The sequence below is a fragment of the Hylobates moloch genome, unplaced genomic scaffold, assembly GCF_009828535.3.
Source record: "Hylobates moloch isolate HMO894 unplaced genomic scaffold, HMol_V3 SCAFFOLD_2, whole genome shotgun sequence".
Classification (NCBI taxonomy): domain Eukaryota; kingdom Metazoa; phylum Chordata; class Mammalia; order Primates; family Hylobatidae; genus Hylobates; species Hylobates moloch.
In genome coordinates, this window is record NW_026652277.1 from 118,319,914 (window position 1) to 118,342,181 (window position 22,268).

General features: G+C 36.4%; 2 protein-coding genes and 1 pseudogene across 3 annotated transcripts in view; 1 reads left to right on the top strand and 2 right to left on the bottom strand.

The window, feature by feature from the left end:
• ASCC3 (activating signal cointegrator 1 complex subunit 3) overlaps nucleotides 1–22,268 on the bottom strand; it is a 390,213-nt gene that overhangs the window by 11,732 nt on the left and 356,213 nt on the right. The gene's annotated exons all lie outside the window — the stretch shown is intronic.
• Nucleotides 5,767–10,890, top strand: LOC116474398 (DCN1-like protein 1; annotated as a pseudogene).
• Nucleotides 11,969–13,832, bottom strand: LOC116470194 (vacuole membrane protein 1-like). The gene is given in 1 exon segment (XM_032754079.2): nucleotides 11,969–13,832. A coding segment is annotated over 1 exon segment (1,224 nt). The 5' UTR covers nucleotides 13,784–13,832; the 3' UTR covers nucleotides 11,969–12,559.

Sequence of the window (22,268 nt, forward strand, 5' to 3'; positions counted from 1 at the left end):
CCTCCTCCTCCTCCTCCTCCTTCTTCCTCTTTCTTCATTTCTTTTTTTAAACAAATACCATTCCTTCTACTTTGTCTCTCTGGGAAATTCCTATTCATCCAACAAGTCTCATTCAAATGCTACTTTTTACAATGAAGCTGCCACATAGTTGTAGGTACAGTCCAGCACCACATAATGATGTTTTGATTAATAACGAATGAACCTGCATATACAACAGTGGTCCCATAAGACTATACAACCATATACTCTGTAACTTTTCTATGTTTAAATATGTTTAGATACATGAATATCATTGTGTTACAATTTCCTACAGTATTCAGTATACTAACATGCTATACAGGTTCATAGCCTACATGTGTAGTGGGCTATACCATCTAGGTCTGTGTAAGTACTCTCTATGATGTTCCCACATGAAGAAATTGCCTAAGGGCACATTTCTCAGAACTCAACCCTGTTATGCGATGCATGACAGTATTTTTCCTATGCCTCTGCTGTTCTTGACACACTCCACCATCATCCTTTTGTAATCCTCTGTTTACCCATCTGTCCTTTAAAGTATAGGCTTCTTGATGGCAAGAATCTGGAATCATTCCTTGTAATTCTAGCCCCAGCACACTGCACTCAAGAAATATTTATTAAATAATATAGGTAAAAATCTAATTACAACGATTATAACAACATTCGGTCTAAGTTATTGCACATCTACCAAAGACAGTATGGTACAGGAGAAAAAAACAAGTTTTAATGTCAGATAAACATAAAGTAATCCCCCCTTACCTGTGGGGAATATATTCTAAGACCCTAACTTTACTTAATAATGGCTCTAACGTATAAGAGTAGTGATGCTGGTAATTTGAATACGCCAAAGGGAAGCTGTAAAGTGCTTCCTTTAAGTGAAAAGGTGAATGTTCTTGATTTAATAAGAAAACAAAAGAAATCATATGCTGAGGTTGCTAAGGTATACAATAAGAAGGAAGGATAGTCTATCCATGAAATTGTGAAGAAAAAATAAATTCATGTTAGTTTTGCTGTCACATCTCAAACTGCAGAAGTTATGCCTCAGTGCATGATACATGCTTAGTTAAGATTGGAAAGGTATGAAATGTATGGGTAGAAGACATGAACAGAAACATGTTCTAATTGATGGTAACCAGGTTCTGTACTATCCATGGTTTTAGGCATCCACCGGGGGTCTTGGAACTATGTTCTAAGGATAAGGGGGTACTGTTGTACAAGATGGCAGGGAACAAGGCCAAAGACAGATCCTGCAGCTCAGGCCAAACTGGAGGATGTGGGCCTGGTTTTCAGTTTGAGTGGGCAAGCCCATGTGACTATTCAGAGATCCAAACCTGATAAGGGCTAAGGCCAAGGGATGGTCCAGGCAAATGGATTGGAGAGTCCTGGTAGATTGCACTGAGACACTTCATGTGACTGAGCTTAGGATGAGTTCCTTGTGTCTCACTGCCTTTTAACAGCAGTTTTCCTGGCAGATAAGGACTAATAGGTATATGCTCCTCCCCAGACTGGGGATGGCTTTGGTAACAACTGGAGAGCATGCCTGAGTTTCCCCAGTAACCCCCAAAGTCCTTTATAGGGATCTAATGCTCAGCGATCCAAACAATAAAAGGTTGTTTTAGTACATGGAGGATAAATTATTAGCAGCTTAACATTAACATTAGGCAAATACTTAATACCCCTTTACCTCTTATCCACTTTCTACTTGGCACTCTATCTACCAGACAAAGCTAGGATGATTCTGAGTGTTGGGGAAAGATGAATGGGGGCTGACTGTGTGTGTGAGACTTTCTTCTACTAAGTTGGAATCAATTTCAGTGAGTTGTTGATTCGGAATTCTTTGTCATCACCAGCCCTGGAAGAATGGAAATGTGATTTCAAGCACTGTATCCACTTATAAAATTATACTACAACTAAAACCTTATTTTAGTTAGCAAAAACAATAGGGTTGTCATTTATTTAAGAGAGGTGAGCTGGAGAGGAGGTGATCAATTTAATTTTGAACACATTTTAAGTGAGGTGCTACTATGAAGCCAAGAAGTTCAGGTGAAAATGAGCTCTGGAGAAAGTGTATGGGCTAGAGCTGTGGACTTAGAAATCCTGGGCACAAAGTGCGCAGTCAAAAATAATTAAAATGAGCATGCATGGAGCAGAGATAGGGGAAGCAGAGTGGGGTTTACCTGGAGATGACGTCTGGAAAGGGAAGGGGAGGGCAGCTAAGGGAGTCTCACAGGCACTGCTGAAATAGTCGTGATTAGGATGGATGTTTGTTAAGCATCTACTATTTGTCAAACACTCTGTTAACCATTTAATGTAAGTTATTGAATTTAAACCATTTTTCAGATGAAGACACTGTGGTTTACAAAGGTAAGGAAAACTGCCTAAGGTTGCATAGCTCTGGTAAATGGGTACAGCTGGGACTCCAGTTCTGGGGAATCTGACTTCACAGGGCTTGCTTTAACCAATACAGTATAATGCCTATGAAGTTCAGGATGAGGAGGAAGGTGTATAGACTTTGCATGGGGCTCTAAATTAGAATTAAAGATTCTCTGAGGAATGTGGATACTAGATAAACTGAAACTTTGTGAAGTTTTCCTGACAAGACAGAATGTAAGCAAATAATAAGTTTGGATGAAGTGTAATCAGTATTATGATTCACGAATACATGATACTGGTTGACAGGGGGTGTGGTATACTAGAAAAAGGTTTAGCCTGAGAGTTTAGAGTATTGTGCCTTTAAATTAGCTGTAAGACCTTGGGCAAATCACTTAACCACTGGTATTCATTTTCCTCATCTGATAAATCAAGCAGTTTGATTAGGTGCTTTTTAATGGCTTCTATCTTCTGTAAGCTTTAATTTTTCAACAATAAAATGCCAACATACTCATACTATATAGCTATTTGTTTTTACAGAGCTTACTTTCTATTTTTCCAGGTGGACTGTAATATCCCTGAGGTTAGGGGTAGCATATACTAAGCAGGAAATAAGCTGTACAGAGAAAAGACCCTTCTGGGGTCAGAGGAAGATAAATTATCTGCTTCCAGGGTATGTGGGCAAGAACTCACAGAAAAGAGGGGCTTCTGCTGGTCTCCTCTAGAGTTTAGAAAATGGGCAGTCTCTGTAAGGAAATTTTTAAAGGTGTGGGGTTCCTGAAGCCAAAGGTATCCCTTATGACTTGGATACACCACATGTCCTCAACATCTATTTCGAGTCAATTTTAAGAATTTCCAGCCAGGCACGGTGGCTCACGCTTGTAATTCCAGCACTTTGGGAGGCCGAGGCGGGCGGATCACGAGGTCAGGAGATCGAGACCACTGTGAAACCCCGTCTCTACTAAAAATACAAAAAAAATTAGCCGGGCGTGGTGACGGGCGCCTGTAGTCCCAGCTACTCAGGAGGCTGAGGCAGGAGAATGGCGTGAACCCGGGAGGCGGAGCTTGCAGTGAGCCGAGATTGCGCCACTGCACTCCAGCCTGGGTGACAGAGCAAGACTCCGTCTCAAAAAAAAAAAAAACAAAGAATTTCCTAAGCATAACAGGCTTGGTCTTAGCATTTCAATTCAACCACATTTTTACAGTGGTGCAAGTATTTCTGCAAAGAACAGATTTATCCAAACCTATAGACATTTTTCTTCTTATCTTCCACAGTTGCAGATTATACTTTAAAAAGCTAACATTTTAAGCTTGACAACATATCTTCTACATTTCATATCAAGTAAATCCCATGTATTTATTGTAAAAAGCTCCAAACAGTGAATTATATAAAGTCAGACAGTGTAGAGGGTATGCAGTATGGTGTGATAAAAATATTTGTATACTATTGCACAGATTATACAACACTTTCACTAATAGCTCTCATCTAATACTTAACAATACTATGAGGCAGGCATTAATATTACCCCCCTTCACAGAAAGGGGAACTTAAGCTTAAAGAAGTTTAGTGACTATGGTAAACAAGTGATGAAGTTAAGGCTTGATTTTGGTTTTCCAGTTTCATATATGTGCTCATTACACTGTATTCTATTATGTGTGCTGATTTCTGCATATTCTGTCTTGCTTCAAAAAGAATCTGAGGTGGCTTACATGTGACCTTGTTTCCCACATAGCAGAAAAATGTGAACTTCAGACAAAATTATTATGTATTTAATTCATTATTGTCTCTGTGGGTAAATTCTATCAACATATTTTTTGAAAATCTAAAATTTTAAAATTAATTTTAACCTACCATTTGGTTATAACTACATCTTAACATTTGATCTTCAGGCACTTATCTTTTGAAACACGACTGAATTCCGGATTTAAATAATCCAAAAGTAAAATAGGAACATTGAGCACTGTGATAAAATTATGTCAGTTTCATTGCAAGGAAATAGCATCACTGACCTAGGCTACTAAAAGAAAATCCGTATCATTAAATGTACACAAAGAGGTAGGTTAAAGGGTGGATAATAAAATCTAGCTCTAAGGCTCATTATTTTAAAAATTTCCCCTAAAATCTAAACTTCAGTTTAAGAAATCTGTCAATTTAATCCTTAGTGTCCTCAAGTCTCTGTGGCTGTAGGGTGTATGCATGGAACTGGACAGATGGCTCCAGGCTCTCTCCCCTTCTTAGTATTCTTTAGACTTATATTCTCTCTTCCTCCGCCCTTTATCCTTCCTCCTCTTCAAGGAACCTTTCCTCCTTTTCCCCATATCTCTTTTCATCATCTTAATGTGTCTAGTGTTAGTACAGGGATTACAATAAACATACGAAAATAAGATCACTGCCAGGAGCACTGGCTCACGCCTGTAATCCCAGCACTTTCGGAGGCCAAGGCGGGACAATCACTTAAACCCAGGAGTTCAAGACCAGCTTGGGAAACAGTGAGATCCCATTAAAAAAAAAATTGCTGGGTGTGGTGGTGTGTGCCTGTGGTCCTAGTTACGTGGAGCCTGAGGCGGAAGGATCGCTTTAGCCCAGGAGGTTGAGGCTACTATACTCCAGCATGGGTGACAGAGTAAGACCCTGTCTCAAAAAAAAAAAAGAGAAAATAAGATCACGACAAAGGTTGAAGTGAGGCACATCTGTTCAAATTAAATGACATGGGGATGATATATTGTCATCAGAGTTTAAAAGAAAGAAATTTATTTATGCCAAAATGAGAAAAATTACATTAATTTATAAAAACCAAGTTGTTATTTATAAAGTATCACAAGAATGCAAAACACTATGGAAAGATCATCAAAAACAGGAAAGTCTGAGAAACTTTCAGAGCCAAGAGGAGCCTGAGAAATGACTACTGAATTTAAAGCGATATCCACAGTGAGACTCTAGAATAGAAAAGGGCATTAGGGATCATCACACATTGTATACCTGTATCAAAATGTTATATGTACCCTCAAAATAGGTACAAGTATTATATATCAAGAAAAAAATTTTAAAAAGAAAAAGGATATTAGGTAAAAAAGAATTGTGAATAAGTATAGACTTTAGTTAATAATTATTTGCCAAAATTGGCTTATTAATTGCAGCAAATGTACCTCACTAATATATTTAAGATGTCAATATTAGAGGAATAATAGGTTCTAGGTATATGGGAACTTTGTACTATCTTTGCAACTTTTCTGGAAATATAAAACTATTCTCAAACAAAAAGTTTATTTTAAAAAATTATGGAAATTGATCCTAGGCAGCTTGTTAAAACATTAGTTGTTAGACATCTGGTAGAAAATGCACTATATAGTTCAAGAGCTCCCAGAAGTTTTACGATGATGGGAAAACCTGAAAAAGCTTTCTTGACAGAAAAGCACACTCCTTTAAAGGTTCAGGTCACTTGCAAGTAATGATACAATATTTTGTCAATAATTAAAATGCTATAAGTACATTTATAAGAATCTTTTTCAATAGCAACAGTTGTTCATAGTAACTTTCTCCTGAACTTTTACCCCCAGAAGGTTAGCATTCAGGAAGCTCAGCTGCTGTCTAACAAACTTAATTAATCAAAAAGTCATTTCCGAGCTGTAACTATGAGTAAAAGCGCTTCAAGTGTGCTAGCAAGCCTACAAGTTAATCAAAATGCTAATGCAGTACAAATTAAAGTTGTGATTAACATTTCACAGTAGCTGCTTAAGTGAATTGATCACACAAATGGGTTAAGCATTACTCATTTCCTACAGCCCCAACCGGGAAAAGGGTTGTTATGTGGGTATAAGGAGAGGAGCAGGGGGTAGAAGGATCTTTCATAATAGCATCATATCATCAACAAACCACCACCAAATTGTTATACAAAAGCTTACAGGTAAAGTCACCCAGAGGGAAAACAGCCTTCCAAATCATATTATAGTCCTTGAAGGGAGATTGGCTATAAATCCACAAGAGTAAGTAAAGGTGTTTAACACCTAAAAATCCACACATTTGTGTTAGTTTTGGGAAAGCTAAATGCATCAGCTCTGTATCACTTCCCTAGTGGAGAATGGTGCTTTGTTTTAGGTAGTGTTTTGGGAGATAAAATATAGCTTTGACCATCTAGGACTAGGATTCGGCACCATTGTGTGGTCCTTTGCATTTGGAAGAATAATCACTCAGGATTAAGTTCATTTAGAATTATTTGTTTTTAAATAGTCATCCACTAATACAACTTCATCAGGTTTTTATGGCAGAATATGAACTCTGGGCAGTCTGGCCAGGAATGCAGCCTGAATTAGACTTCACCTTCATCTCTATGAATTTGATAAAGTCACACTAATATTTACAATAAGTAAACTACATTTGTTTGTGGATAATTCAGATTTGGCAGAAAATCTTAAAAACATTGTAAGACTCCACAAACAAAAAATCTTTTCCAGTCTTTCCTATAAAAGAACTAAAAAGAAAAAAGTGAAATATTTATTTACCTATGATATACTGAGATCTATATACCCCAAGCACTGTACTCAAGTCACCTTAACAGTCGGTGTCATTACAGTTGATAAGTTTCCAGCATACTTTAGATGATACAAAAGACCCCAAATGTATGCTTATAATATTAATGCTCATAGTTCCTTGAAACATATCCATAAATTATTTACTTATAATCTACTCACCTTTCTCTCAAAATGATTAGAAGAAGCTTTCTGAAGCTTCTTGCGCAGTACTGTCTATTTAAAGAGAACGTTTTCTTGGTCTAATTATAAACATTTAAAAATTTGAAAAGATTCTACAAAAATACACAAGACTTTATCTACCGTTTGCTATATCAAAACATTTCGCACAGGTATTGCATTAAGGGTTTGACCAAGTACTTCTGTTGTTAAGCTTAGCAATACCTGGACTATTTTCACCACTAAATGTATTTAAACTCTGCAATTCTAAAACTCTTAAATGACACTGACATTCTTTAATACATCACCAACCCACTGAGCCTGAGCTTAGTGCATCTATACGTAAACACTCTGCTCCATGGCAATTCTACCTCCTGGCATCATAAAATATTCCTATGCTTTTTAATCTACTACAAATGAGAATCATTTGTTAACTAAAGTATAGAACCAGCTTACAGTCATAATACCTTTCACTTAGAATAATTTTTAATAAAAAATACCCACGTTATATCTTCTTTTTCTTCCCTTATTCTTTCCTATTCTCAGACTCTACTGTGTGTATCCATAGATACACACACATCTATTTTTTTTTTTTTTTAAGATGGCATCTCGCCCTGTCACCCAGGCTGGAGTGCAGCAGCATGAATCATGGCTCACTGCAGCCTCAAACTCCTGGGCTCAAATGATCCTCCCTAGCCCCCCAAGCAGCTGGGTCTACAGGTGAGTGCCACCATGCCCAGCTAATTTTTTTATTTTTTGTAGACATGGGGTCTCACTTTGTTGTTGCCCAGGCTGTTCTCGAATTCCTGGCCTCAAGTGATCCTCCTGCCTCAGCCTCCCCCTGTTGGGATCACTGGCGTGAGATACTGCACTTGGCCCATACATATCTTAAGGTTATCTGCTAATATACTTAAAAAAATAGATTAAAGATAAAATGCATTTTCAGAATATCTGTGAATTATAGGAAAAATATAACACTAGCTATGTGAAATGTAACATACTTTTAGTTTATCAGAAGTTGTTACAGAGATTAAGAGGTCAAATTATTGTTTTGAAGTTTAGGCTAAACAACAATCCCACCAGGAAACTTGTAAAGATTTGTTTTCGCAAATAGAGGAAGGTTGTTTGAATGAAGAAAGGTATATCCATACAATTCATATACTTCTTCCCGTTAGTTATGCAGTTGATTAAAGTTATTTTTTTGGCTAGCACATATGACAATTGATAAAGCCTACTAGAACATTGTGACATTAATTGGAGTCTACATAGTATCTCACATGCAAAAGAGTAGAAAGACTGGAAACTCAGTAGATCAAAAAGACTTGTCTGCTCATCCTATGGAGTAGTCATTCTTTTATTCCTTTTCTTTCTTAATAAACTTGCTTTCACTAAAAGAAAAAAAAATACTTGGGTGTTAAGGAAAACAATATAAAATGAAAGCTCCCCTATTAAAGTTAGAGCCAAGACTATATAAAACAATGGAAACTTATCCACTAGAACGTAACTCCTTAAAAGTCTTCCTTTCGGGCACACTGAATCACCTAGAATACCTTCAAAGCAGCTGTGCTGGCTACTTCCATTAGGGCAATGGAATATGAATTCAATCTATACTGACATTTACCTTGGAAGACAGATCTTTACATTCTTCCTCAATAGTAAAGAGGAGATATCTGCTATCTTTTGGGGGAATTGGTAGTTCCATATCTTGAGGCAAGGAACCTCTGAGATTGCCTATTACTTCTAGAAGTTTGAAGTTTTTCAACAAGAACCAGTAGGTGGACAAAGCTTGCTATCCAGGTGGCCCCATCAGTGGTGGTGGTGGTGGTGGTTAGACAGTGAAAGAAACCAAAAAGCTAACCTAAGGAGATAAACCTTAAAATGACAGAGGAACATAAAATGTGTGTGTGTGTGTGTGTGTGTGTGTGTGTGTGTGTTTATTGTAGTAAACCTATGCAGAAATTATTCTAGTGTGCATTTACCTTTTATTATAGGACTATCTTATGATTATGATGTTATTCTTCCTTCTCCGTATGGATCAACAATCTGATCTTTCTCTCATTATTTTCAATTATTGTAGCTTTATGGGAGAATGTGAGGAAACAAATGGTTAATTCATTAGTTTATATAGCATAATATAAAAACTTGAGAAGATGCATAAGCAGTTGATACAAAAAAGGCAAACACCCTACCAACTGGACACTGTAGAATGATATAATAAAGCAGTTACAAATATTCAATCATATTACCAAGTCCCTCTTAGAAACTGGTTAAAGTAATTACAGGCAGACTGTTGAAAAGGGAACCTGAGTAATTAAAAGGAGGTGATTTAAGTATACATTGAAAAGCAGGGATTAAAAATATTATTCATGGTCTAATGGGAATTCTTGGTTAAAAAATGTAGAAATTTTTGTGAAGTTCTCAAATTTTAAAACAAATTCTCACTAGATCATGGGTACAATTTAAAAATCCACCAATATAGGACAAAGGAAACACAGTCAAATACATTTTTATGGTATATCCAATCTGTGCTGAAGGCTGTTTTTGCCTTCTGATGTGATTTTGGGAAAGTTACCTAGTCTTCATCTGTAAAATGAGAGTAATAATTGTACTGCTTCACTAGACTGTTGTAGAAAATGGGTCAATTAAATGCAAAGCAAGTACAACAGGGCCTGATACAAAGAAAACCCTCAATAAATGTTCACCATTATCACTGCTGTCATGATGTTTGCCTTAGGGCCCATCATTAAATAGTGATTTTTGTTTTCTTTTTTGGTAGGAGGTACAGGGATATTGTGCAGTTCTCCAAATATTCTGGTATAATTTGGTATTTAACATACATTAATTCCAATTTAAATTTGCAAGCATAGGTTTCTAGAAATCTTTCTAATCAGTGTACACTGTCACATTTCTCTATGTGCATGTGTGTGAGATGTGTTTTCCTTTCATGAATTAACATCATTTTTCTTGTAGTCTTTAAGAATATTGCTGCTCATTCGCTCAGAGCCACAGGAGGAGGGAAGAGGCCTGGAGGATATCAACAAGAACAAGTTGAAATCATCGCAGAAGGATAAAGTTTGTCAGTTTATGATCTTCACACAATCTAGTGAAAAAAACCGCAGTAAGTTGTCTATCTCAAAATGACTGGAAGTTAGATGTTGCAGCAGATAATTTTTTCCAAAATCCTGAACTTTATATACGAGAGAGTGTAAAAGGATCACTGGAAAGGAAGAAGTTAGAACAACTGTACAATAGAGACAAAGATCCTCAAAATGAGAATAAAATTGGAAGAGATGGTATATAGCAGTTCTGTGATGGCCTGGCACTCAATCCAGCCAGCATTAGTGTGTTGATTATTGCATGGATGTTCAGAGCAGCAACACAGTGTGAGTTCTCCAAACAGGAGTTCATGGATGGCATGACAGAATTAGGATGTGACAGCACAGAAAAACTAAAGGCCCAGATACTCAAGATGGAACAAGAACTGAAAGAATCAGGACAATTTAAGGATTTTTACCAGTTTACTTTTAATTTTGAAAGAATCCAAGACCAAAAGGATTAGATCTAGAAATGGCCATTGCCTACTGGAACTTAGTGCTTAATAGATTTAAATTCTTAGACTTATGGAATAAATTTTTGTTGGAACATCACAAACAATCAACATCAAAAGACACTTGGAATTTTCTTTTAGACTTCAGTACAGTGACTGTAGATCATGTGTCTAATTATGATGAAGAAGGAGCATGGCCTGTTCTTATTGATGATTTTGTGGAATTTGCACGCCCTCAAACTGCTGGGACATAAAGTACAACAGTGTAGCCCTAAAGGAATCTCCTAGAATGTACATAGTCTGTACAATAAATACAACAGAAAATTGTGTAATTTCTGCTGGCTGGACTGAACTAAAGATCAATTCTCACAATTCAGACTGAGGGTTGAGACAAAACTTTAAGGATACATCTTGGACCATATTGTATTTCATTCTTCTAATGGTGGTTTGGGCTTGTCTTCTAGTCTGGGCTGCTCTAAACATTTATAATTCCAATACTGTGGATTTCATCTTATATCTGTGGACCATACTACTTTATTCTCCCATAAGTCCGAGAAGCTTTATGGTGATTATTTTGAGGTTTCCATTCTTGCATAAGCACAATGCTGTCTTCATCAGAAAACAGTTGACATAAGAATTAAACATATGAACATCACAAAGCAATTTATAAGAACTTCTTAAACTACGCTTTGGGCTAGTTGCAAAGACTATGTTAACAGCACTTCCAATAAGGGTGATATATTTAAGTATACTGGATCTGGAATGGTATTTTGGTTTGCGGGGAATTTTTTTTTTTTTCCTGGCAAATGACATGTGTTGTTGATGTGACTAGAGTATCTGATGAAAAAACAATCTCAGAATAACCAACATGAAAAATTTTTAGGATAACTTGGTGCCTACCTGAAAAATATACTGTTTCAGACTCTTGATTTCAAAAGGTTCCACAGAACTAGTCTGCACTTACCTTACCCATGTTTATATATAGTTGTCCTATGGGGAGCTTTTATTTAGAAAATGTCCGCATAATGTAAGATTCTACTCCTGTCTACATTATGCACTACATAATTGGACTTAATTATGCTTTTGAAATGCTTATCTGCCTGTCACATAAGTTAAACTATTTAATGTGTTTTGAATGTTTTGGATTGCTACACAATATTCTAAACTTAGGCATGGGAGTTTATTTTTGGTTTTGTTTTTACTTTTTTTTTGTCATTGCACTATGGAACACAAATGAAATTATCTTAATTAATTAATTTTTTGGAATGATTAAAGATGTCTTTATAAAGTTTTTTTCGACTTCATTCTAAATACACAGAATAAAAAATGGTGTCAGCTCACTTGTAAGACACCAACCAGATTTTCCTTATACTGTCTCAAAATTTAAAGATCAATTTCCCCAGAGGGTGTGCAATGCATCATAAAATGGCCCTTTTTTGAGGGTGGGAGAGGAAGCGTCGGGCAGGATGGAATATTAAATTGTAACATGATAAACATGCAAGACTGTTATCCAATCTAGATAATTTATATACATTTTGATGACTTAGGAAAACAAAGCAATCATTTGTGACAAGCCTAAAAAGCTTGACATGTTTAACATACTTAGGAACTTTTTTTGTGTGGTGGGAATTCTCTAATTGTATCATGTGGGCCTTTTGAAAGTAACAAACAGAAGGCCAGTCTGTTGCAAGTTCGCTGCTGAACATCAGATTCCATCCTAAGAAAACACAAGGTGGATTGGATCGGGGGTAGACACCTTACCTTAGCACAGAAGGAAAGAGTATGTCAGTGCAAAGTACGGACTAAACTGCTTTCAGGAAAAAAGTTGTAAAAATTGATACAGGTTGGAAAAGGGAATTTTCCTTCCTGGTTTGGAGTCCTCCCAATTTAAGGCAGAACCCATCAACTCCAATTTCTGCAGTTTAAAACTTTCTCTACTTATTTAGTTTTCTCCTCTGAGTTCAACCGCTGCTGGATTCGTTTGGCGTAACTTTGTGCCATGGAGTTAATGATAGATAGGATGAAGTAACACACCATGACAACGACCAACTTTTCAAACATCCAGGACAACCAGTTTTCTCCCTGTGGTGTGCCCATTTCGCTTTTGTGGTGAAGCTTCTGCCGTTGAGCCTCCAGGTACTCCTGAAATGGCTTCTGCAGAGATGGACCTATGCCGGGGACAGCACCAATGAAAGCCACCATTTGCTCCACTATGTGCTTGCTGAATGTTATTATAACAAAAATTTTCTGGATATGCATTTTTATTATTGCTTTTCCAATTAGGGTTGCACCAAAGAAGGTCCGAAAAGGTACCAGAAAGTGTCGTCCACATGTTATTCCAGCCAGATCAAATAAAGGATTTGGAATTGAAGCACAGGCCAAAATTCCAAAAAATCCAACTTTCTGTACTAGTTTTTGAACTGCCAGTTTGGCCCGGGAGGCAAAGTCTTGTGCAGACTCTGCATGTTCCAGCATCTCTTCAAATTCCTGATACTCTTCATCATCTGGTTCAGCACCTGAGAGGTGAGCTGCTCTGGCCATGAAATACGGAGGCAGCTCTCCGATTGCTGTACCGATACCCCACATGCAGGCCTCAATCCTAACTTTTGAGATGATACTCCACAAAGAAATGGTTCCTTCAGTGCCCCCTTCATCTGGACAAATAATCTAATCAGGATAGGGTGATTCAGGAAAATTAACTGAATTGCATTCGTAAGCAGCTAATGTAACTGAGGCTATATGTGGACCCAGATAAAGCAGAAAGGTGTGCAGCCCTGTTCCAAGCCCAACAGAAGACAAAATTCCTAAGCCTATCCAGTAGGCATTCAAAAGAAACCGTTTCTCTATACGTTGCACATACTGTTGATGCACTCCTTCAACATAATACATAGCTATAAGCACAGCAAGCAGCAGTAAAAAAGACACCACAATGCTTTGACGATGCCATAATTTTGAGGTCCATTCCTTCAAGATTACAAGGATTTCCAGAGAAAAATACTGCAAGGTAATGAGTGGCTGTCTCCACAGGACAATATTCTGCCTTTCTTCCCGCTCCCTCCTCTTCTTTTCATTCACTGAAGAGAGGTCTGTGAAATTTCCATTATGTTGTTCCTTGTTCATTGCTACACGTCTCTGGTCACAATTTTTTCCATTCTCTGCCATTTCATAGATCAGTAACTCTTGAGGAGCCGCTCCGACCCGAGCTTCTCCGGATCTCTGAAATTCTCTTAATTTATAAGAAGATAGTAGGAGTTAAATTTTGAAAATGGTTGTGATGAGTCACGAAGTTCAATCTTTATAATATAGGTACTGCTCTTTCAGACAAACAGTCCATTTTTGATGACTTCTTATTTTGTTAAAATTGCTTTAATTGCTAATCACTGTGGTTGCCAAATATTTACTTCAGGAGCAAAGATTTTCAAACAAGCATACACAATGCAAAACACCAATCTGTCTTCTAGTCTATTTGCTGTTTTTGTTTCACTCGGATTAGCTCAGTTTTCTCATCAAAGTAGAATGCTATCTTGTGTGTGTGTGTGTGTGTGTGTGTGTGTGTGTGTGTGTGTATTTTATTACAAGAGCCATGAGCTGCCTTTATGCTGAAAATGGTCATTTCTCTGTTCACTTACTGACACTCAAAGAAGGGTTTCTTGCTTTCTTAAACATTTCCGTAAGGCAGGCTAGAAATGTAATACTTCAAATGTTAGATGATTATGGTCTTTTGATAAGAATAGATTCTGCTTGGTATATGCAGGCACTCTCTAAGGTCTAGGGTTGATATTAACAAAGGAATGTACTTCAGAATAGCAGTACATTTTATGCAAATATGGAAATTATTTTAAGAAACAATGACATATTAAAACTGGTTTTCATTTACATGATTTTGAAATAGACTACAAAGCTTTCCCTATAAACATATTAATATTCCAATCATAACTTTAATTCAAGAATGCAGTTTTACCAAAAGAAAAGTCTGAAAATTTATATTCAGCCTACTGGAATTGGTTATTAAAAGAAAAAGGAAAAAGAATCCTGCTGCTTTCAGTATTTCCTGATTTCATTTTTGTAAATATAAAGAAGAATTTCAATTATGAAACATTTTTAAAAGATACATATATCTCTATATATATGTACTGTTTTGTTTCCTGTTTTGAAGATTTTGAGTTATGGTTATTGTTTTCAGACTGATTAATTCACATATGCTGTGTTTTGAAGTAAGATCCCATTAGCTGTTTTTTTTTGTTTGTTTGTTTGTTTGTTTTCAATATAAAGTGTTTTCTTTAAAAGTCTGATATTGGTTCGTGGCCTAGTGCCTTGGATTTTACATATTTTTCTTTTTAAATGCAAAACCTCGTCAACAGAATAGTGTTTGTCATCAGGTTGGTACTAAACATTTATAATTACTGTGTAATTATAAACAAAAATACATAAAGCTTTGAAGATAGCTATGTAGCATTGAAGTTAAGGTTGTTCACTATGACGGCATCTTAGAATTAAACAAAACTCTTACTAGGGCTGAAAAGAAAAGAATACTGCTGCTAGAATCCTTTAAAATAAATCTTAAAATACATACAAGTGTTTTGATGTAAAATAAATCTTAAAATACACACAACTGTTTTGATCTGTTAAAATGTAGGCTGCAGGCTTGATAACATGAGCTGAAGGGCAAATCGAGCCTCTATGACTTCTGAAAAAAAACTTTCCCAAACTAACTCAGTAAATTGACAGCACAATTAAACTTGGAAACACACAGTCCTCTGCTTCTCAGATCACTGAGTTCAGGCTCCATAAGCCATGGTTTCTCTTTTTGCATAACACATATGAAAGCTCAATTACTGGGAAGTTTTGAAGTAAATACCATATATAGGAAGTAGTGAGAGTGACCAAGATATAAACACATATTCTCATACTATTTGGCTTAGTATTGTATTTAGATGTTTTTCATTTAAATGAAGATTATTTTTTAATTTGCAGACTGGTGGCACATCTTAGAAAGGATCAGAGATATCAGAGCAAGAATAAAAGTCCTGGAATCTCCATTTGGTTTCAGCACAAATTGCCTCAACAAATCACCTTCAGCAGAGCTATTTAACTTCTCTGAAAACAACTGCTTTGTTCTTTGATAAAAAACAGTGCCAGGGCTGGGCGTGGTGGCTCACGCTTGTAGTCCTAGGAGTTTGAGACAAGACTGGGCAACATGGCGAAACTCTGTCTCTACAAAAAATACAAAAAATTAGCCAGGCATGGTGGCTTGCACCTGTAGTCCCAGCTACTCAGGAGGCTGAGGTGGGAGAATCCATTGAGCCCAGAAGTCAAGGGTGCAGTGAGCCAAGATGGTGTCACTGCACTCCAGCCTGGGAAACAGAGCAAGATCCTGTTGCCCAGGCAAAAACCAAAAACCAAAAATCAAAACCAACCAACCAAACAAAAAACACACAAAAAAGGCAGAGAGGTACTCAAAACACTAGACATTTATCATTAGTTCTGGTTTTGTCACCAAATTTGAAAATTTAGACAACTCACTTAAATTTTTGATACTTTTTACTTTAATTTTTCCATAAGAGCTAACATGAAGCTTTTCTTTGGCATATCCGGTACAGAAAGGCTGTCATATCACTTACTACATTTTACAAATACATTTTGCAGTTAATATGATCAAGAAGAGGATTTCAAAGATAAAGGGCAAAGACAATCAATTCCATAAATATGCAATTTACAAATTAGAATCTTCTAAACAGATTTTAAAAATTGAGATATGCATAGTAATTTTGACATCTATTTTTGTTAAGGGGGATAGCAAAGGAAATGCTAGTAACAGTAAAATATTAAAAGGAACCATGACAAAAATATCTCAAACCAAAAAAGACACAAATGCCCTTGATACATAATTTGAAATGGGATAGGAGAAGCAAAGGCAGGCTGTATTGTAGACTCTGACTTCAAGCCAGGAGGAATAATTCTACTACAACTATGTTTTTCTTTTGTGAAAGACTGCTCAGAACATGAGTAGTCAAGACTACAGAGTTTTCATAATCTGGATGATGGTGCAGATAAAAGGTATGCTTCTATAAAATAAAGGGAATAGTTAAATTACTATGATAAAGCAAGGAAATAAAAGAACTACTAAGAATGAAGATACTAAGACCTATTTCCAAGTCCTGAAATTGTTGTTTACTTTATAAACATTAACTAATGCACTACTCTTCTAAGGTGTTAGTTTTACTCAGATACTAGAGGTTAAGTGACTTGCCTATGGCCTTATACTAAAATGGCAGCAGAGGAGAATTTACAGTCAGAACTGGTGGCAGATTCCCATCCACAGTTCACAGGATCATGCTGATGTTCCATGAGAGTGGTAGTATAATTTTCAATCAGCCAGCAGAGCTGCAAACTGCTTGAACCAGTACTTTCTAAGGCCAATAGTACCCGTGTATCAAATGAAAACAACAGGGCACAGAATTAGAACTGCCAATCAGTCATTTTCTCCAAGTTTCCCATTGGCAACTCTAATATTCTTTCCTCTTTCTGGCTTGTTTACTTTCATACAATTTTGTAGAGAACTTCCAAGAGTGAGAGGATTTAGAATATGAAGCTGGTTTTCATTTTCTTTTTTTTTTTTTTTTTTTGAGACGGAGTCTTGCTCTGTAGCCCAGGCTAGAGTGCAGCAGCGCGATCTTGGCTCACTGCAACCTCTGCCTCCCGGGTTCAAGCAGTTCTCGGCCTCAGCCTCCCGAGTAGCTGGGATTACAGGCACCCATTACCACCCCCGGCTAATTTTTGTATTTTTAGTAGAGATGGGGTTTCACCATCTTGGCCAGGCTGGTCTTGAACTCCTGACCTCGTGATCCACCCGGCTTGGCCTCCCAAAGTGCTGGGATTATAGGCATGAGCCATGGCGCCCGGCAGAAGCTGGTTTTCATCTCTTTACAATGCAGTTTCTTTCCAGGTGGCTTCCGACAAGCCAAGCCAAACATTTAAGATGGTCAAAACGGATGCTTATAACTTAAAATAGAGGAAAACTGCATATACAAATGTCTAATAACAAATAACTCACTACATAAATTATGATATTTTATATGAGGGAATATAGCGTGGCCATTAGAAATTATTCTTGAGAACAATATTTAATGCTATAAATTATTAGGCATATATAAAATAACATAAGATATTTCTATAAGAAAAAAGTGTGTGTGTAAACGTATCAAGAAAAAGTCTCCAAAGGAAAAAAAGAACTGTACACAACTACTGCATTTTAGTTAGCATCTGCTTTTTGCAAGAGTAAGGGTTAGTAATTCTAAAACTACATCACTGAATATTCTAGGATTGAGGAGCTAAATAAATATATCTTTATTAACAATAGTGTGATACCTTACAGGTAGAAAGAGGAGTTATTAATAAAAAAGGATGAAGACTAAGTGAACCCTTTGGTCTTAGATTGAAATAAGAGGTATAAGAATGACAAATATAGATGCTTTTACACACACATACATAACACGGGAGGTAAATGGACATGCAAATAAATGCAAATGTCTGTGTATACATACTTACATTTCCTTGCTTTGTACACAGAGGGCCTAGAAGCAAAGTCACCCAAGTAGCAATGGAATGCAGCAAGCACCCAGATTTTCTATTTTTGAGACAGGATCTCGCTCTGTCACCCGGGCTGGAGCACAGTGGCTTGATCATGGCTCACTGCAGCCTTGACCTGTTCAAGCAGTTCTCTCACCTTGGCACCCCCTACCGTCCATCACCACACCCAGATAATTTTTAATTTTTTCGTGGAGATGTGGTCTCACTATGCTGCCTAGGCTGGTTCTGAACTCCTGGCCTCAGTGATCCTCCCGTCTTGGCCTCCCAAAGTGCTGAGATTAAAGGTATGAATTACCATGCCCAGTCCAGATTTTAGTTTCTACAACCATTCTCTAATAAAAGGAACCAAGGTTCTTAAAAACAAAATGGCCGATTCCAAAGCTGGGGCAGGAACAGCACAAGATGCCAGAATGCAAGGTAGTATTCAAGAAACATTGGGGTGAGTCTATACTTATACAAATAAATAACTGAATAAAGTAAATAAATGGGGGAGAAGGGAAGTTCTTCCTTATAGTATAATTCCAAGAATGACTAAAAAATAAAATCACAATAGTAATTGTTCTGGGCAAATATCACAAATGGATGCTGAAAATAATGTTAAAAACTATGACAAGAGGCCAGGCGCGGTGGCTCACGCTTGTAATCCCAGCACTTTGGGAGGCCGAGGTGGGCGGATCACGAGGTCAGGAGATCGAGACCACGGTGAAACCCCGTCTCTACTAAAAATACAAAAAATTAGCTGGGCGTGGTGGCGGGCGCCTGTAGTCCCAGCTACTCAGAGAGTGGCGGGGGGCCAGATTTGCGCCACTGCACCCCCCCCGGGGCGAAAAAAAAAGACCCCCTCAAAAAAAAAAAAAAAAAAAAAAAAAAAAAAAACTATGACAAGAAACAGAATATTTATATAATCTCAAAGTTTCTCCCCAAAATATATTTATTAATTACAAAAGAAAAAAAGTAACTCTATAGTGAAGAAGGCTGGCAGACATCACCTCAATTGTATAAAGTCAATATCATTGCCACACACATCTGTCATAAGCCTCCTGATATGATACACTAAGAGGACAAACCATCACTGCTGTGGTATTCTTGACAAAGAATACCACAAACTTAAATGTAATCAGAAGGAAACATCAGGCAAATCCAAACTGTGGGATAACTCCATAAAATAACTGCTTGGTATTCTTCACAAGTGCCAAGAAAGACAAAAAGACTAAGGTGACATGACAACTAAATGAAACGTGGGATCTTGAATTGGATCCTGGTGCAGAGAGAGAAAGGGCAATTATTGGGATAAAATTCATACTGACAAAATTTGAACAGGTCTGTAGATTTGTTAATAGGACTGGACCAACACTGAGTTAAGATGTTAACTTTAGGGGAGGCTGGGTAAAAGGTACAAGAAAATTTCATTGTGGTATTTTACAAGCTTTTTGTAAGCTTGAAATTATTTCAAAATGAAAGTCTAATTTTAAAAAAATTAAAAATTCATTGAAAAAAAGAAAAGACCCTCATATTCATGTGGGTGAAGGTAGAATTACTATGAACGACCTTAATTTTAGTATGCTGCTTTTCCAAATTATCTGCAATGAAGCATACTATTTTTATAATTAAAGAGAAAATGATTTATCTTTAGATGCTATTTAGAAGGATCAACAATATTTAAGAAATATAAATATTATCCCAGACACTGTATATAAGGATATATATATAGATATATATACTGTATAAAAAAATATCTAATAGAGGCTAAAAGTACCTGGCTGAATCCTTTTCCTTAAAAGTAAATTTAGAAACAGACTCCTTTAAGAAATTTCCTAGATTATTATACAGCTTTTGAATCATTATTGACTGAGTGCTAAAAATGAATCAATGAATTGATCATGCAATATAGGTTTTAGAAGTAATATACATATAAAAATTATAATGTACAATCAATATATCTGCAAATATAAAAATTTAATTCATCTTGCCACTTCTCTTCAACCCTTTCTGACCCCAGAGTTCATTAACAAGTTGAGTGTTTGAGAGAGGAAAGGAAATTATAGGAAACACAAATGAGTATCCAGGGCAACAGCTAAAACTTTAGGACCTTTAACCTTTGTGAAGTGTGACTAATAAGCAGTAGTAAATCACCTTCCTCAATAAGTAAACCATGTGTTAGTTACAAAGAGTGTAAAAACGTGTTACATGTTTATTATAGCCTTACTTCCCTTCTAATTTTTGATAACTTGAGCTTACTCTACTTTTTAAATAATTCTTCAGTTTCTAAAACAATAAAATTGTTATTTTTGATAATAAAAATGTTTGAGGCTAATTTTAAAACCTTCAAACACTTAAGAACAGCATAAAGAAAAAAATTAAAATTATCACCCCAATTCCTGCTACTCAGATACGGCTACTGTTAATCTTTTGGTGGACACCATTCTGGATCTCCTCTCTGGGTATATGTTCATATATAGATATGGACATTCTATACAAATGTAGAGTTCATAAATGGAATTGTAATATTTTGTAGTGTTCTAATAACCTGAGAGATACTTAGGTTATTTCCAAGCCTTAACTTTGCAAATCATTTCATAATGTATATTCTTGTACATATATTTATATAGACTAACTTACTTTACCTTTAAAGAACTTAAATCTTTTGAAAATTTTAAAAATGGGCTTTTATGAAAAAAAAGTTTAGAAACATGTCCAAAAAAGGTATAAAGTAGAAAATCAAAATCCTTTATAATTGCAATCCTTTAGGTATTCTTCCCCCACCAAAACCAGCTCTTCTGACAATCATCCCCCAGTAATGTCAGCTCCATGCTTCTAGTTGCTATGGAGAAAAGCCTTGAAATCATCTTTGGTTCCTTGCTTTCCCTAAAAACTCTTGTTCAATTCATTAGAAGAGTCTGTTAGTTCTCCTTAGAAAAATATTCAGTATCTGACCAGTTCTAATCAACCTCACCCATACTAACCTGATCAAACCACCATCACTTATTGTCCAGCACTAGAGCACTTAAGGTGTAAAAAGATCATTGATATGGTTTCAGATTCCACATTGCAACTAACCTTCAAGAAATATCACTTGTTAGATTCTAGTGTAGCATTAAAGAAGAATACCCACAATTATCTGAAAAGGCTATAAAAATACTCTTCTCTTTTTAAACTGTCTACCTCTCTAGGTTGGATTTTTTTCATTTACTTCAACTAACACATCCTACGGCAATAGACATTTTATGTTGATTGTAAAAGAAGATATATAAATCTAGTTGGTCTCTTATGAGTTGGATATTAAAGATACCTGCAAAATGTAAAAACTGCCATACCTCTCACTTTTGTTGTATTGTTTTAATCATCTCTTTCGACCTTTTTTACAATAAGCCTCTTTGATATTCCTTGAATATACCAAGTAACTTCCTACATGCAAACTTTCTTAGTGTTTGAAACACACCTCCAGAGACCCTATGGTTCACTCTCTTCTTTGATTTTTAGTTAAATGTTACCTTACCAGTGACATAGTTCCTGAATACCATATTAAAAAATAGTACAAAACATTACCCTCCGTCTTTCTCTTTATTTTACCATTCTTTATTTTTTTAAGAAAATAGCAGTTATTTAAAAATGGCAGTTATTACCTATTAATTTATATATATATATATTTTTATTATTATACTTTAAGTTTTAGGGTACATATGCACAATGTGCAGGTTTGTTACATATGTATCCATGTGCCACGTTGGTGTGCTGCACCCATTAACTCGTCATTTAACATTAGGTATATCTCTTAATGCTGTCCCTCCCCCCTCCCCCCACCCCACAACAGTCCCCAGTGTGTGATGTTCCCCTTCCTGTGTCCATGTGTTCTCATTGTTCAATTCCCACCTATGAGTGACAACATGTGGTGTTTGGTTTTTTGTCCATGCGATAGTTTACTGAGAATGATGGTTTCCAGTTTCATCCATGTCCCTACAAAGGACATGAACTCATCATTTTTTATGGCTGCATAGTATTCCACGGTGTATATGTGCCACATCTTCTTAATCCAATCTATCGTTGTTGGACATTTGGG